The sequence below is a fragment of the Lactuca saligna genome, chromosome 7, assembly GCF_052625555.1.
Source record: "Lactuca saligna cultivar CGN05327 chromosome 7, ASM5262555v1, whole genome shotgun sequence".
In the NCBI taxonomy this organism is placed as follows: domain Eukaryota; kingdom Viridiplantae; phylum Streptophyta; class Magnoliopsida; order Asterales; family Asteraceae; genus Lactuca; species Lactuca saligna.
This window is the reverse complement of record NC_136423.1, coordinates 177,772,438-177,791,631: the sequence shown is the minus strand read 5'-3', so window position 1 is coordinate 177,791,631 and position 19,194 is coordinate 177,772,438. Positions and strand designations below refer to the sequence as shown.

Below are 19,194 nucleotides of genomic sequence, written 5' to 3'. Positions count from 1 at the left end.
TAAAAAAATATAAGAGAGTATTTAGATAATTTAGTATATAGTCCCTATTAAATAAAAATAATTTTTGCTATTTGTCATCTTTTTATCCATTATATTACATATCCTTATGTGGTAAGTTTAGATCAAATTATATCAATATCATTTTGTGGTTTGTTTCTATTTTATTTTAATTTTATCTAATATTTAAATGTAATTATATATATATATATATATATATATATATATATATATATATATATATATATATATATATATATATATATATATATATATATACAATTCATTAATGTAGTTTTCATTATATTTTTTAAATTTCTAAATTTAATCTAACTATTTTAGTTGTTTATTTATTTGAATTATTAGTTTAAATTTAAAAGATAAATAAATACTTCAATATTAATAATTAAAAAAAAAATATATTTTTTTATAAATTTAAATTTTATAAATTATTATTTATTTTTTTAAATAGACAAATTTATTACATCACAGCTAGTCTAAAATAAATAAAGTAAGAAACATGAATAAGAATAAGAAGCGATTGGGATCATATAAGTGAATTAGATCAGCCTAGGGTTAGGGTAGTCCCCATAGAGAAGAAGACACATGTACCTATTGACGCACCATCTGACGAAACTCTCCAGCCTTTTTTAATTAATAATATATATTTATTCCATAACTCACTTCGTTTCACATTTGGTCCCAAGTCTTCCTCTTCTTATATTTTAAACCCCACTCCATTTCATCGACTTTTCAAAGCAAACCAGTCGTCTTCTTCTCTTCCTGATCACACAATATCTAGGGTTCTTCCAATCTTCATCAATACGCATTTCCTTCTTTGCTTCAAATCCATCAACCACTCTGATTACCCGTTCATGTAATGGAAGCTCGATGTGAGAATATGGTTCTCAATTCATTCGACGGACACAAGTTTCCGATCAATCGCCATGAAAACAGTTCTGCGATCATTAACGAAGTGGATTTCTTCTCGAGAACTAGTACTACTGGTAATTCTTCCCTGCAGCATCCTTCTAGTTTTCATCATGCCATAGAAAACAAAGAACACGACAGAGTTAATCAAGAACTCCAGCTTAACTTAAATGTAAGTTGATTTAATCATTTAATTACATCTGCTTCTTGCTAATCTCGTATCGTTTTTGATGGTTTTTGTTCAAACTGCGCGTTGAGATGACCAGTCATATCTAGATTATGATGAACAGATGCATGAACATGATTATCCTTGACCCTTTAATTACTCTTTTTAATCTATAACAAAATTCTTTAACCAAACATATTCGTGTTTTATGTGTCGTATATATGCAGGTGGGTTCGAATCTTACTACAATAAATACGAAAAACCAAGATGCTCATAAGGTATATATATATAAACTCATACGTACAGATTCAATCTAGTTAAGGCACTCTTTAATTAGCAACCCTAATATCGTTTTTCAAATTTGTGAACAAAACGATGAGTATGATGGTGATAATTAGAAATGAATTCAGTAGTCTGATATATTTGGTCGAAGTTGGCTATATTACAGGCCGAGCTTGAAAAGATGAAGCGAGAAAATGAAAGTTTGCGATCGATGCTTGCTCAAATCAAAGAAAAATATATCTTTTTACAAAGACATATTAAGGTGTATATATAACTAATTCAACATATATATCCATTGATCAAGTTTCGTTTTAATTACACTACAATGACATTAAACTGATTGATATGATTTGGAATATAATAGACTATAAATAAGGTGGAAGACGATACGTTGGAATTCCAGAATCTCAATCCACCATTAATGAAGATTGATCCAAATGTTGATAGCTCTGATATGAACAAAGATGTTAAGTTGAATTCACCGAAGAATATTTGTGATCAAGGATCAGCTACGGCTGAAACAACTATGAGAAGGGTCCGTGTGTCGGTTAGGGCTCGGTCTGAAGCATCCATGGTTAGTAATTTATTTATTTATTTGCTAAAAAACTAATTAAATTAAGTTTTATATTTAATATTTAAAATCAGTTTTATAGAAATGAAAGACGTAGAAATTGCATATAATGGTGGCTATATAAGTCTACGACTACGAAAGCTGCCATTAAGTTTGACCAAAATCATCACAAATTTGTCAAACTTATAGTCGTGGACTTTGGTCATCCTTAATTAGAGTCATGCTAATTATGTCTATCACATCATCTGAATGTGAATTTTTAGACTGTTATTACAAATACCATAAAATTAAATATGTGATCTATGCTAAGGATGTCTATATAATAAATAGTATATATGTGATTCACATTTATTGGAAAGAATTAATTTTGTTGGAACAATGACGACAATAATTTCTTCTGGAAATCTAATTATTTTATCCTTAAACACATGATATACATATACAAGATATAAATAAGAACCTGAACTTGGAGTTGAATAGTTGATGACATGTTTATTCTGTTTATATGAAGACACGAAGAAACTATAATCACAATTCACATATATGCTTGTACGTATATATACAGATTTCAGATGGATGTCAATGGAGAAAATATGGGCAAAAAATGGCGAAAGGGAATCCTTGTCCTCGAGCTTATTATCGCTGCACCATGGCAGTAAATTGTCCAGTGCGTAAGCAAGTAGGTTCACCTTGTTCTTCGTCGTCATCATCATCATCGTATTTTTCTCATCTGAAACATATAATAAGATATTTTTATTTTTATTTTTTCAATTTACAAATAATTTGTTCTAATAGCTGGTGATAATATAAATAAAAGGATATTTTTGGTAACCATCAAAAAGATGATCTTTTTAGCACGAGCCTTAATTAATGGGTCGCGCAAGATTGGGTCAACCTTCGATCAACTTTGTACATTTTCTTTTAAATATATTTAAAGTGAATTTTAATATGCTTAACTCATTCGACCATTTTCTTAATTTTTTTTTTTTTTTTTTTTTTCCCGATTTGAGTCTTTGAGACATAATGTGATTACGTAAGTGGCGGTAAACTACCCAAAAACCTACTGAGCAACATAATAGATACCAAAGTTACATGCCTCGATTTAGATGAAATTGTAAACTCAACAAATTAAAAACCACAATACACATTTAACTACACCTAAAAATGCCCAAAGACTTTTATAAATTTTGATGTTATATATATATATATATATATATATATATATATATATATATATATATATATATATATATATATATATATATATATATATATATATATATATATATATATATATATATATATATATATAAAAGTTCAGTTGAAAATATAAAAAATATTGAAAATAGAGAATCATTCTCAGCCAATAAAAAAAATGTCCCGGTGTATCGGGCCGATGAAGGATGAGTAATATATATATATATATATATATATATATATATATATATATATATATATATATATATATATATATATATATATATATATATATATATATATATATATATATATAAAAGTTCAGTTGAAAAAATAAAAAATATTGAGAATGAAGAATCATTCTCAGCCAATAAAAAAAATGTTCCGGTGTATCGGGCCGATGAAGGATGAGTAATGCCCATAGATGAATATAATTATAAGATTCATTCTCAGCCACATAATTCACGTCTGACGCTCCAACCTTCAGGCGTACCGGTGCAGTGGGTCAGTTATAATCATAAATGATTATGTAGCATTGTCCGTTCCTTTCACCTCCGTCACCTTCTCTACCACCACAATTGGCACCGCCACCACCACTACCACCACCTCTGCCAACAGCCGACCGCAACACTGCCACCGCCGTCACTTATACCACTACCACCTCTGCCACCACCACATATTCTGCCACCAACCGTTATAGTCATATATGATTACTCAATTTGTGAACGGACGTATATGTATAATCATTTGCCGGTATGCTGAATGTTTTTGACATATGAGAAATATGTGGCTGAGGTTGAATCTCAAGGTTTTTATTTATTTATTTATTTTGAATCTTAATTTAACCGTCCTATATATATATATATATATATATATATATATATATATATATATATATATATATTCAATTGAGAAAAAAAAGTTGAGAATGAAGAAATAAATCTCAGCCAATTATTTATTTTTGCTACAAAAATCTCCATGGTACCATCGAAAAGAAGAAATGAATACGAGTATGTTTAACAACTGGGTGAACCCGGTTTGACCCAATTAAATTTCGAAAAAGGTTATGCATAAAAGCAACATGCATGGTCAGGCCGGTCAATATATTTTGTTTGTTTCTGATTTTGTTTTTTTTTCCTTAAATTATAAATAACTAAATGTTAAATATAATTACAAGTACTATACTATAATAAAAGTAACATAAATTAATAATGAATAAACACTTTTTTCAATAAATTTATAAATAAATAGATGAAAGCTATCTTTTAAAAATATCAATATATCCTTAAAATTTCGAATTTTATCAAGATTGTTGATATTAATACAATTAGATCAAAAGTCATCAATATTCAAAGTATATTCATAAAATATCACTTGACTCACAAAAAATTATGCAAATTTTCTATAGGTACAACGATCTATGGATGATGAGACGATTTTGATAACGACATATGAAGGCACTCACAACCATCCACTACCACATGCTGCCATGGCAATGACATCCACAACCTCTGCTGCCGCCTCTATGCTATTCTCCGGTTCAATTTCAAGCTCTAACCACCATAACCACCAACTTATAGAAGGATCCATGCTTTCTTCTTATCATCAGAATATGACCACTACCTTGTCAACAAATACACCATTTCCTACCATTACATTAGACCTCACAAACCCTAGCTCTAACCACCTCCAACAACCCCCATTTCAATTCCCTTTTTCGACCAACACACATCCTAATTTTAGCCTTCCTAACAAACCATCGATTTTGGCACAACTGGATGCTCAACAATATAGTGTAAGAAGGTTTTCTGGCATCCAAAATTCTGACCAGGAGCTTATGGATGCAACCACGTCGACAGTCACGGCGGATCCACATTTCATGGCAGCTTTGGCTGCTGTGATTGGCTCCATTATTGCCAATGACCACCAAAACAATGATTATGTTGGCAAAAACAAAAAAAGTGATAACAATTTTACACCAAACTAGAGTTCTCCAAAGTATATCTCGCCAAAAGAATACTAAATAGATTATGTACAAAAGGAACCAAATACACACTCACATCAAATGTTGAATCGAGTTATTTTTTCTTGTAGTGCAATTTCAAAATTAGTTTCATGAGTGTTGTTTTAATACTGAAAAAACTGACATAAAATGTAATATTGTTAAGATACACCCTATATATATATATATATATATATATATATATATATATAAAGATGATGGAAAAGATTATGACCCCTTGTGTAAAGAAAATAATTCTATCATTATATGATTATATGATTTTATATAAAAACTAAGAAAACTGACCATTTGTAATTTGTAAATACTAATTTTGCAGAACATAATAATACTAATAAACCCCATCTAATTATGTGTAATAATGATTACAAACGATTAGGGATGTTAAAATAGTATCACAAAAAGCCAACGAACATGTTACCAAACAAGCTAATAAAATTGGTAGTCAATACGTTTAGTTGGTAGTACCGTACAAATTAAACAATCTTGGTTTGATAATAGCATAAAAATTAGAATACCATGACAATATCATACCAACCAATTCATTTGTAGGTGTGTATATATATATATATATATATATATATATATCTATATATATATATATATATATATATATATATATATATATATATATAAGTTTATGTGTTCTTTACATCTATTGTGTGGTCGAAAAGAAAATTCTGGACCAAATGATAAAAAATAATCAATGACTATGATTTTGAAGGTCTGACATTACAGTGGAATATCATGTACCATATTATCAATCAAATTTAACTATAAGGGTATTTAAGTCAATTAAACTATTTTAAAAAAAGGTGATTTTCGAATTTTAAAGGAAAATTATATATATATATATATATATATATATATATATATATATATATATATATATATATATATAATTCAAGTTCAATTTTAATTTAGTTTTTAATCATAACCAATTATATCCTATTTATTATGTCAGAATGACATTCTTTTAGAATGAACGTTTATGATATACTTTATTTAAAACATAAATAAGAATAAAATATAAATAAGTACATTATGAAATAACACATAAAATCTATTCTTGAACTCATAATGTAACGAACAAACTATTTTTTTTTCAATTTAAAAGAAAACATTTATCACAGTAATAAAATCTCAAAATGTCACAATGTCAATCATCAAATCTCATAATCAAAGATTATATATATATATATCAATCTCCAGGATCCTCTAAATCATAACTCAAACTCTGATGTGTGTGTGTGTACAATCATGCCGGCACTCTCCCGTGATCCTGAGAAGTACCTGAAACACATAACACACAACACACTAAGCACGAAGCTTAGTGAGTTCTCCAAAATACCACATACAACTCATTAGCCACTCGAGGCTATAACTCTATAAGACCTTCCGGTCTATGTGTCTCAGTGGGATACTCCAGTCCCATGGCTCGTTGGACCCTCTGGTCCGGTCTTAGTGAAGACCCTTCGGTCTCACAACTCGTTGGACCCTCCAGTCCGATCTTGGTAACACATAATATATCATATATATCACACAGACAAATGCATAACTCAAATAAGCACATACGACCCTCTGGTCATACAGAAATACCACTCTAGGTAAAGTATAGTGAGAAGACTCACCTCGTAGGAATTGGACAACCTCGAACTCGAATCACCAGTCTAGCCTCCGCCTAACACACACAATAATTATCCCTAATTAATAGTTGCTCTCATGAAGCTAGACTAACCCTTCCAAATACTCACAGAAGGGTAAAAGACCATTTACCCCTCCATGGGCTCAATAGACCACATGTTGACCAAAACCCTAAAAGTCAACCAAAGTCAACGGCAGGGAGTACGCTGCGCGTACCAACTCTCTATGCTAGTCGAACTCAGCTTCCATGCAGATATCGGGGAAGCTCGACCCCTACGCTACGCGTATTGGGATTACGCCCACAGTAAGTCACAATTTCAATCTCCTCACATATTTGGTCTTAATCAGTTAAGACCTTGGTTCAAATCATAGATCTGGACCCCCTAACATCTCTTAATCCATGAAGCCAACGACTTTAAGCCTTTGCATGGCTGATTAGGTCACAAACACTCAAAACACCCATCCTCTTTCCTCATAAAGCTCATAACTCATGCATGGCTTGCTCCTAACGTCCAAGATTGGATTTTTATGACTTTACTCCACAAAATACACTAAAAGGGGGTTGATCAAGGTCTTTGGACCTCATCATCTCATAAAGTCTTCCTCTTTTCGGACAAAACCCTAAAATACTCCATATAAATGCACAAAGCAAAAGAGTGAGAAAGGTTGAAGCTTTATACCTCTATGTGAAGCTTTCCACACAACTAAGCTCAGATCTAAAAGCCTGGACTCCCACTCCTTCTCTCCAAGGCTTCTTCTTCACTCCAAGAACATAAGATTACACTCACAAGCTCTCAAATGCAATCACAAGCTATAAGAACGATGATTTAGGGTTAGGAGGGTTTGGTTTCTGGGAATGGTGGCCAGGAATGAGGCCATCATATCCTTTATATAGGGGACTCACCAACAATTAGGGTTTTCATTCTGGGCCTAGTACGCTCAGCGTACCCTCTGGTACGTCTAACGTACTAGGTGGACTCCGCGTCATATGCACATATATGAATACGCTGAGCGTACACTCTAGTACGCCCCACATACTCATTTACCACCTTTTTCCAAAAAGGGCCAAAATGGACAAATGCTCAAAATATCAAGGTTTATATGCTATACGTGGACTTGGGATGTTACAAATAATATATCAAATAATTACATAGTATGATTGTGCTACAAAAAAAAAACATTCTTGAATTATAACAATATTCTGAAAAGAATAACAAGTGTAATTTTTAAAAAAATAACAACATTCCTAAACTATGAGTGTGATCAATCTTTGATTTATTCTTCAAGCCATTCCTATTAGGTTTCCAAGCCATTCTTATAATGAATTAATTTCCAAATATCTTGTAGTCATACACGTGGTACAACTGCACATTGAACATATGAATAATTAACTAAAATTCTATCAAAATACAACATTTGGGAAGAATTCATTCTGCTAGAATATACTCTCAATACTCCATGTTTTCTTTCTTTTCCATATTAAAACTATGGTTATGAAATTCATTCAAAAAACTTAAAGGCTGCATACAAAAAAGGTAAAATTCATTACAATATTATGTAACAATCATCAAAGCGGGTGTCTTTCTTACATGTGCAGTGGTGCATTCTTATCTTTTCCATTCTGATAGAATATTTATATGAACAATTCTTTTCAACACATTATTCATGCCATATGTGAGACAATTTAGAATCTCTTCGATTAACAACAAAGCTCGTATGAAAGATGAACATAAAGAAGACCCATCAAATACTAAAAGGTCCGCATAACTACGTAAAGTCTAGTATATATAAATTATTTGTGCTTATAGTTTCATGAAGGTATTTCATCAACACATGTGGTGCAACAACACACAACATCAGAATTAACACAATTAAGAACTTATATTGCCTCAACTATGAACTATTGAAGGAGGAATATTGTGCTTATAGTTTCATGAAGGTATTTCATCAACACATGTGGTGAAAAACACACAACATCAAAATTAACACAATTAAGAACTTATATTGCCTCAATTATGAACTATTGAAGGAGGAATATTGTGCTTACGCTTACCTCCACTCAAACTCTCACACACTAAAAACACACATAAAAGCTAAACAATAACAAGAAAAAATAACTCAAAAGATACACATGTAATTTAATTGATGGTACACAAATATTTACGATAATATGTACTATAATTTTATAATTCCATTAAGCCAAGCAAATAAAAAAAAGAAACTAAATCACGGGAACATTGTTTTGAATTTATTTTATTAAAAAAGCACTTACCTTTATTTGATAAAGTCAAGGTTGTGAATATCGAGATCCTATGTAGGATCATTTTTGGGTTTGCAAGATCGGGATCGTAAGATTGGGATTGGGATCCTAAGATCCCACAAAATAAAACATAATTTTAATTTACAATTTTAACATAATGAAAAATATTTCAAACATTTAATTTTTCCTGCAAAAGTTATAAAAACTTCAAAATATTAGTCATAAGTCACAACACAAAATGTTAAACGGTAAATAAAATGGTAAAAAAGTTAATTTGCTAAAAAAAATCATAGGAAGGTAGGATCGGATTGGATCAGATCCTGATCCTACGATCCTACCTGCGATTCTACCAAAAATATGATTCGTTTATGATCCATATCGTTTTTCATACCTAGGATCGTACAATCTTACCTGCAATCCTACCCAAAATACGATTCGTTTACGATCCATATCATTTTCCGTACCTAAGATCGTACGATCCTATAACCATTATCGTGATTTTGACAATCATGTGATAAAGTATGTCATACATTTTGATAAAGCATTAAAAATGATTTGATTAGCAGACCATTGCAATCTTGATAAACTTAAAAAGTGTGTGTGCTATCAATCATAAAATTGCACGAATAAAAAAAGGGGAAGATAGGAATATAATTTCAGACGATGACAACACGATACATAAAACATGTATGCAGGTGAAGGCTTGAAATCAACATGTGTTGGCCGTTAAAGATCAATTGTAACAGTGACTCAGATGGTGGCGATTACCAGTTCTTTCTTGGGAACCACCGATCGATTCTTCTAGGTCTGCCATTTATTTTGTGGGTTTGATTGTTGATCTGGAGAAAGAAGACGGTTGCACTGGTAGCCATAAGGAAGAAGGAGGGTGCCGGTGGCAGTGATTTCGTCTGGTGTTTGCACCAGTGGTGGAGTCTTTGTGATGTCGCATGTATGTGAAGAAGAATAAATTATCGTGTGATATAAGAGAGAGAGAGAGAGAGAGAGAGAGATTAGGTCAACATATTTATTTTCTTTCCTTAATTATAGGAATTTAATTAAAAGATTCCATTAATTGAAAATGTAAAAACCCGAAAATACCTTTATTGATTTAATTAATTAATTATTTTTTCCTAAATTTTGATTGGTCCCTACATCCACATAATAGATGTAGAGAACATATGAATCTCTCTCTCTCTCTCTCTCTATATATATATATATATATATATATATGTGTGTGTGTGTGTGTGTGTACATATATATATATACACACACACACACACACAAAATTATATATTAATTGTCAATTGTATTTAGAGATATAATTTTAAGACGATGATATAAGTCATTCTGCGACATGAGTTAATAGTTACTACCACGTTAAATTACAAAATTAAAATATTACTTTAATATTACTTCAATAGAAATTTTAGTAAACTAAAAGAACTACGGAATTGCCAAAATTACTCGATGTATTAGCTTATATTAAAGCTTACCAATAAAATTAATAGAAGTTGGCATATACCATTACTAATTTGTACACCAAACTTGTTGGTAACCAAATATATCGTTACATACTTGGTACAATATCAACATAAATTAAATTTTTTATACCAACTATAATTGGTATGGTTGGTACAATATACAGTTTAGAGGAAAAAGAATCAGCACCGTACCATGTTCACCCCTACAAAATGTGTACATAACTCTTTTTATATTTTTTCCCCTCAACGACATATTCACCTAGAATAATAACAAGTAAACAATATTACTAACATGAGAATACATAGAAACCAAACTTTATTGAATGATTAGTTTCTTAAACCAAGAGGTAATCAGAGCACATACTTTTTTTACATATGCACTCTTGATCGATAACCCTTTACACAACAGGGTATCGATATATGCAACACAATTCTAAGATCATATATTAACATACACGATAGGTAATATAAGGAAACAAAATCCCATACAAAATGAGAGTCTTCTACTATACGTAATCCATTCTTAAATTCAATCCTTATCTTAATAAGGAAAGACTATATTCAGTTAAATGGATTCATTTGATTTTGGATCTTGACGAAGGTTCCGGATGACATCAGTAGATACACACTTTGATGTCATCAGTGGCTGCAACCACTGACAAATAACTTTTGACACATCAAAAGGGTCCTAACAATCTCCCCCTATTTGATGATGCCAACACTAACTATACTAAAAGGAAACTCTTTGTAGAATACAAAGTATTAATTTATAAAATAAATACAAGACTAAGTAAACGGATCGACAATTCGGTTATCATAATCCACAAATTCACTCATAATCTCAAGCCTCATAAAAGCAATGTTAGCCAGAAACTCCTATCTTCTTTTGCTTAATTCCATTAACAATATAACATGATAGTTTCTAGAAACTTATTTTCCCTTGATTAAATATCTTAGACAAACTAAGTGATGTGTTGGAGTTTGTGTAAATCCTTATGCCTTTGAAAGCACATCTTACCATTCTTTCCTTGATAGAACAATCTATATATCGGCATGTCCACAAACTTATAGGGTTCAGGGACAACATTGGGAGGAAAGTTGTTGTTGATTATTGTAGATCTAAATGGAATTAGACCCTTGATATCTTCATCCTCAAACCTTCGACTTGTTTTTCCCATGGGTTGGTTTGGGAGGAGGAGACGAAGCAAAAAAATTGAGTTTTGAGACTAAAATCTACTTAGGTAAGAGATCATGACCACCTTATCTTGTCATATTAAGAGTTAAGACTCTATTATTCTTTGGCTTGAAGGACCTAAATCTTAATATTTTTTCAGCCTTTATGCTTCTGGTGGTAACATCACCCTACTTATCTTGATTTGCCCTTTGATTTTCCAGCTCCAACCTTCTATTTTCTCCATCATTTAAAGAATGCTTTGCTGAATGAAATCTTGTAGTCAGAAGAATATTCGGAGTGATGATGTCTTGCAAAAATTATTCATTTTGCTTCAAGGAAATTTGATTCATGATTTAAATGTTCTGCTCCTTGATAAAAACTAAAGCTTCTTTAACTATACATCTAATCTGAATTGCAATGGGAGGTATGTCATAATGATCCTAAAGATCATCATCATTCTTCTCAGGAAGTTTGGATGTGGAATGTTGTGTGTGACATCCCCAATTTCACGGCCAGAAAGACCGATTTGTTTATGCTTTATTTAAAAACGAGAGTACCCTTTTGAAGAATAATATTTCAAAATTTGTTCCCAAAAATATGATAAGTAATTTATGAAAGCATTTCCGAAGAAATGTGTTTTCATTATATTAAAAACGCCTGGACGTCATTGTTAATACAATACATAAGCATAAATAGAAATATTACATGCCTTACAACATTTATTATTCTAATGGCCTATAATCTAGTGATCTCTCATTAGATCATAACTATGATCTATTTCCACTACCTGTAATAGAAGAAACTGAGTGGGTCTGGCTTAGGAGCATGGTGAGCACATAGGGTTTTCAACCAAAAATAATTAAGTTTATTGATTTCATCAAATCCTTCAACTCGATTACCTGTTCCCGTTATCCTTACTTTCTATACCTAAAGCATCTAATTTAAGGGACCTAGTCTAAGGATTATCATCGGGATGGACAACACTGCTTAGGGGATTCCTCAAAAATATATGTAAAAAAGGAAACCATGAGGGGGATGGAGTACACCTGGTGAACACGTAGTTCAAAAACACCTACAGGTTATGAGCTTGCCAATGTTCCACTGGACTGTCTAGAATAGCCCATGGTCGTCACCTATACTCTGCTAGATGACTGAATCAGCTTAAACATCGAGGCCTCTCATCATTTATGTAACACCCGATCCCTGGTATGCCTTTAATTCAAGTATATGTTTTTCTTTGGGACTCGACGAATTGGAGGCCCAACTCATCGAGTAGAGTCGTGATCCGCATGAAGTTTAAGTAGTCTACTCGATGAGTTGGGAGACCGACTCGGCGAGTTGACGCTGTTTGAGTGAAACCCTAAATTAAGGGTTTGCACCATATTTAAATACATTATAACCCCTCAACTCATCCCCCATCATCTAGAGCAAACCCTAACTCGAAACCCTAGCCTTGTTTGAGTGTTCTAAGGTTATTTTGTGCATTTTGGTGGTTTGTGAAGCTTGAGAAGAGGAAAGGAGCTTGGGATTTCAAGTGGCAGCTTGGAGATCCAGAGATTTTGTTCCAGTTCCAGCTCATTTAAGGTAAAAAGCTCCTATCTTGATCTTCCATGTAAATAATCATCTTTAGGGCTTGGATCTTGGTATATTTAGGGCTTTCTAAGCCATTTTCAGGTTGTGAAGTGTAATACGAAGTTATGACTTCAGATTTGGGGCCATTGGGGGTCTTTATGGCATACAGATGCCAACTTTGTTTCCATAAACACCCCATGCATCTTGTAGACCATCTTTTATGGCTTTTTGAGCCAAAGATCCCATGCATGTGCACCAAGCTTGAAACTTTACGTGTAAAATGGACATTAGGAGGCCAGATCTATAGTTTTGATGTGTTAAAACCCATTTAAATCGACTGTATAGTAATGGTCAAGGATGGACTCGGTGAGTCAGGGTGTAATGACCACCAAATCCCTTCTGTCGAAGGACCAGATGATAGTGTGGAAGGTTCCCCAGCTGTTTAGGTTCTTAAGGGACCTGGGAATCATGGGACTCGACGAGTGCTAGAACAAACTCGGTAAGTCCACGACAATCTGCTAATCTTTGAAGATGGACTCGATGAGTTGTTCTTACAACTCGGCGAGTCATAGACTGGACGCATTCATATGCTGAAGATGAACTCGACAAGTTCAAGGAAGAACTCGCTGATTTGGTTGAAGATTGACTAAAGTGTTGTTGAAGGTGAACTCGTCGAGCTCTTGCTAGACTCGAAGAATAGGGACAGGTTTGTAGTATTATGTGGACAAAGGGACTCAGCGAGTTGGCGGACCAACTTAGCGAGTCTGGTCAACCAAAGAGTTGACTTGACCAGGTTTTGACTTTGACTTTGGCTTTGACTTGGATTCAAGTTGACCCTTGAAGGGGTTGTGGGTACAAATTGATAACTTAGAAGGGTTGTTGTGTAGGGATTGAGGAGTCGAGGAGAGCCAACTTTCATATTGAGGACAGTGCAGACGCTACACGACATCGAGGTGAGTTACCTTCCAGTAGGGGTGGGTCTAAGGCCACATTGCCGGCCCACCAACAAGAGTAATTGGTAGATAATTGTCTTTATGATAATTATCTTGGTATGCTTTTGAGATATGCTTATGTGATATGCTTATGAGATATGCTTATGAGATATGCTCATGTGATATGCTATGTGGGTTTGTGGTAGTAGCAGGGAATAACTTTTCCCTGACTTGTTCGTTAGGAACGAAGGGTAGGTTAGTACACTAGATATGCTCATATGCCTGACCATATGATTATATTTTGTTATTGTATGATAGAGGTGTTGGAATAGTGTCTAAGGCTATAACTATATTCGGTGGTGCATGGTCCTTTTGGGTTGCCTTCACCATAGCAACTTGAAGGATGATTTATTAAGAGAGAGTGAATATTATAAGGAATAATATTTAGCTATTTGATTAATATAAGTCATAAATTAATTGGTATTAATTTGGTGACTTAAAGAGATTAATTAAATAAGAGGGTATAAACTGTCAATTGTTTGATAGTTAGACTTTAGATTATAAATCCATTAGGATACACCTTGGACGGATTCTAAGAGCTTTAGGATAGCTCAAAATCGTCCATAGGGTTATCTATGGAATGGATTTGGATAGCCTTAAGAGAAGATTATCCAATTAGGGTTTAGGGTGAAACCCTTAAGGAGTCTAATAGTATAAATAGCCCCTATGGATGAGGGAATTTGACACACAACCTTAAGCAAGGAACCTCTAGTCGAATTTCTCCCCTCTCCTCTCTCCTAAATCATCTTGATTGCTATTGGTGTTTGTAAGCCATTAGAGGAGTGACAATTGTGACTCTAGAAGCTCCAAGACAAACAAGATCAACAAGGAATTCAAAGGTATGATTCTAGATCTGTTTTAATATTGTTGTTTAACCTAATTAGCCATTAGAAGTCTTGGATTCAAAAGAATGTTTATTAGAAAGCCTAGATCCAAGCATTAGGGTTTTGCATGCGCACATAGGAAAGTTCTTATGGCTAAAACCCAACAAGAGGTAGGGGTGAAATAGTCCCCGATGCCGGTTGAAATAGAACGGAGGGTAGTCGGCACCCCAGAACGGCTTGACATGGTTAGGTCAACAACCCAGAATGGCTTGACATGGGTAGGTCAGCACCCCATAATGGCTTGCCATGGGTAGGTCGGGCACCCCAAAATTGCCCGACAGTATGTATGCTATGTGATTGTATGGTATGTGGTATGATGGGGCAACTCACTAAGCTTTGTGCTTACAATTTAGTTTTGGTTTTAGGTACCTCTTCATCCAAGGGGAAAGAGCTGGCGGCGTAGCAGCGCATTACACACACATTTGATTTCCGCATTGAGTTTTCTGGGATTATACTCTGCTTTATACTACTGTTTGATGTTGTGATTTTTAGACATATTCATGATGTTTTATGAGTTGACATGATAATGTTTTTAGTAAACAAATATATAATTTACTTAATTACAAACGAAATTTTTGGACTCGAAAATTAGGATGTTACAATTTATTTCATCATCTATATACTCTACCCATCTTTACCCATCATAATTATAGGTATAAATATATGTACAGTTTAAATCGAACAAAACATGTTTATTTTGTTCATCTAACGTAGATATCAAGAACACAGATAATATGCACACATAACACATAATTTATATTAAATACTTCATATCTATGTGTAAGATGAAAGTAATTATGCACTCAGTTGATAAAGTGATGACTCCAAATTCGGACAGCGCTTCGCTTCTAACAATTTTCTTTTCCTTCGGTTAAACCTAGTATTATCATTACTAGATTTTAGTCTAATATTTATTGCGACTAATTATTAGTCTAGATTCATCATTAACTGAAAGTCTACGCCATGATCTATCAAGTAAGGGACAACCAAGTAGGGTCATATCGGAGGTATGTATTTGAAAATCTCACTTTAAACACCTTACGAAATGGCAACCTAGACATCATCCCCGTAAGTAGATCAATCAGTATAACGACTTTGAATTTGATAAATCTTTTTTATAGGTTCATAATAATGATAAGTAACTTAAACATAAGTTATATTTAAATTAGAGTAAGCATAACTCACTTACAAGGGGGTAGCAAGGAACCAGGATATGCTCGGGCAGAACCTCTGAGTCGAAAGATCTTCTTCTCAGGGCCTTCTGGCACTCTGGACTTGCTTCTAGCACTTAGGAAGTGCTAGGGAATGGAAGATAGGGTTTGGTGGTATTGGGAGAAATTGGTAAGAAAAGGTGTGAAGTAAATGAGAGATTTGCGCCTCTATTTATAGGTTGGGCGGGGGTCGAACGCGGGGCGTACATATTGGTTATATTGGGCGTACTCAGTAATCTGGTTGTACAAGGCCTTACATTGGGCGTACCAGCGATGTGTGTGAAGAGCGTACATGAAGATGAGATCTTGCCACGTGTTAGCCTTGCATCTTAACCCATAATTTAATTATTTTCTAAATTTCGTAACTTTCTCATAAGAGCTCCGTTTTTTACGTTCTTTATATCCACGCGTAGGTAGCGACGTGATCTACAATTTTTTTAGACTCTGTTGGCTAATTTCTACTTTATTTTTAAAGTTATATTTTAATAGGCTTAGACAGTTAAAGTCCATTAAAATTTCATAACTTTGTCATCCGACGTCCGTTTTCGTAAGTCTTTATATCGTTGAGCTCCTATTAACGAGATCTTCGATTCTCGTTTAGGTTGTGTCGGCTAAAAATCGATCGATCTAAAATTTGATTTTCGGGCTACATACTGCTATGCCAAATCTTAGAAAAATCATAACTTCCTCTAACAAAGTCAGATTTGGACATTCTCTATATGCACACTATCTGTTTAATGTATACTACGACTCTAGTTTAGATCGCTAAGGCTAAAAAGTATTTTATCGCAAACTCACTTTTTATGATATACAACGTCGTGCCAGTTTTGTCAAAAAAAACTTCGACGGGTCATAACTTTTTCGTTAGAAGCCGGAGTTTAGTGTTCTTTATATCTCCGGAATCATTGTCACGACCACTTCAACTTTCTTCGTAGATATTAGGTTTATCTATTAACTTATTTTTGATGCATATTTTTATTATTATTTTATTATATCATTATAAGCACGTATATTGCACATAAATCACATAATAATCAAATAATGACTCTTCATTACCTCATAATAGGTTACAATTGTTGACCCTAACTATTACATCATCATATTAATGCTTAGCCAAAAACACGAGCGTTACACTGTGGAGGATCAGTAACTGTTCTTTTCTTGAACAAAGAACTTATGTGAGAAGAAACATCAGTTCTTGAGGAGTCTTTAGTAGGGATCTTTTTGTTTGGTTATAGAACATTTAGAGGAGAAATTGCAATAAGCTTAACATGCTCATTTAGAAAATCTAGCTCATTCAAAGTTAGTTCTTCATCATAATCCAGAAAGATGTGCTCCATCTCAGTATTAGGCTCACCCTGAGCATGATACCCCCATGAAGCCATGAACTCTCCAACTTATTGATATTAATAAGGCAATTAAGTGTTAAAGGAAGAAAGTCAGAGCAGAATTACCATCAATGGTTCCAGCCGGAGCTAATGAGTTCGATTAGTAGTAGCAGCAACATGGAAAATAGGAAAAACGGATGTTATTGAGGTGAAAATAAGGAGGAGCCTAAGCCTGTAGGATTTTCACCTGGAATGGCTAAGGTATCAGTGGATGGAGATATTAAGGCCTTGATTGCAGCCAACCCATTGTCAATGAGATCAACTAACTGAGTAAGAGTATCCACTAAAGTTGTGACATTTAATGAGAGATTTGTAACTGCCTCCATAATTTGAGACAAGGTGATTGGGGAACAGTCTTGGCCTACGCATGAGATATTAACACATTTTCACCCGTGGTGAACACAAATCGAAGGGTGGGGGAGATTGGGTATTGTTAATGGGCTTATTTTTTAGACTTGTCTATTGGTTCAATGTCCCATGAGAATGCATCAAGTGAGTTCATGACAACTGAAGGAGCATGGGATGGTCTAGATGATCTTGCAATAGGGGTTGGAGATCTAAGTGCATGCAATGGAGATCTTGATGAGTTATGAAATCAATCAAATGAATTAAACTAAAGTAAATGCAAGAACATAACATGTAAATAATTCTTTTAAGCTTAATGATTGATCACGAAGTAGGTTAGAGTACAAAATGATAAAAAAAGAGTAAAAAGTGGAAGTGTGCGGAAAGTGTTAAAGACACTCTAACCTATAACACTGTTTATAGGTAACATACCAAGTGCCCTCAACTGATCACAAAACAATGTGTAGACTTCGACACTCACGAGACAAAAGAAAATGATACAAATAATAAAAAGATATATCAAAATAGTGAATATTTTGATATTGATTGTAAGATGGCTCTTCGTTATACAATTCTTCAACATCATCTCCACTTCAAAGATGAATTCAAAATTTATGATTCTTCACAACAAAATACATTATAAACCCCCCCCCCCCCCCCCCTTTGTGAAGAATAATGATGATCTTCAAACTGCAATCATGATCTTAATGATATCATGAAGTGTTCTCCTTATTTATAGATACCATATAATTATCTTCCATATTTCATTTATATCTTCTTTAGAATTATTCTTGCAAATTACAATCCTCACTAGTATGTTGTCACATGTGTGGTAGAAAACTTTTGCTTGAAATTGGTATAAAACATATACTTGTTTACCACATTATCCTTCTTCCTAACATAGTATACAACACCCTTTGGCTTCGTGAGAATTTCACCATCAACATACTGATCAATGTCATCTAATAAAATGTATGGTCTTTTGATAACTATATTGAAAGCTTTCGTAAGTCCAATATTAGTGAATTCCAGTTGATCATAGTAATATTCAATGAATGATTTTATATAACCAAATGCAAT

At 33.3% G+C, this 19,194-nt stretch overlaps 1 protein-coding gene across 2 annotated transcripts; it reads left to right on the top strand.

Annotated features, from left to right (window-relative positions):
- Window positions 1-729: 729 nt before the first annotated feature.
- LOC145006093 (putative WRKY transcription factor 47) lies at window positions 730-5,259 on the top strand. Of its 2 annotated transcripts, none has more exons than XM_078965191.1 (6): window positions 730-1,099; window positions 1,321-1,371; window positions 1,542-1,637; window positions 1,740-1,949; window positions 2,512-2,625; window positions 4,552-5,259. In XM_078965191.1, exons 1-6 carry the CDS (start codon window positions 878-880, stop codon window positions 5,128-5,130), a joined length of 1,272 nt encoding a protein of 423 aa, XP_078821317.1. In that variant the 5' UTR covers window positions 730-877; the 3' UTR covers window positions 5,131-5,259. The 2 variants fall into 2 exon arrangements, with proteins under 2 accessions (XP_078821317.1, XP_078821316.1); XM_078965190.1 differs by having other exon boundaries at window positions 1,527-1,637.
- The last annotated feature ends 13,935 nt before the right edge of the window (window positions 5,260-19,194 follow it).

Bases quoted from the DNA above. Each gene is read 5' to 3' on its own strand.
- LOC145006093 (XM_078965190.1), top strand. From the start codon at position 878: ATGGAAGCTCGATGTGAGAATATGGTTCTCAATTCATTCGACGGACAC. The intron at 1,950-2,511 runs GTTAGTAATTTA...GTATATATACAG, and splicing joins CTCGGTCTGAAGCATCCATG to ATTTCAGATGGATGTCAATG. The intron at 2,626-4,551 runs GTAGGTTCACCT...AATTTTCTATAG, and splicing joins ATTGTCCAGTGCGTAAGCAA to GTACAACGATCTATGGATGA.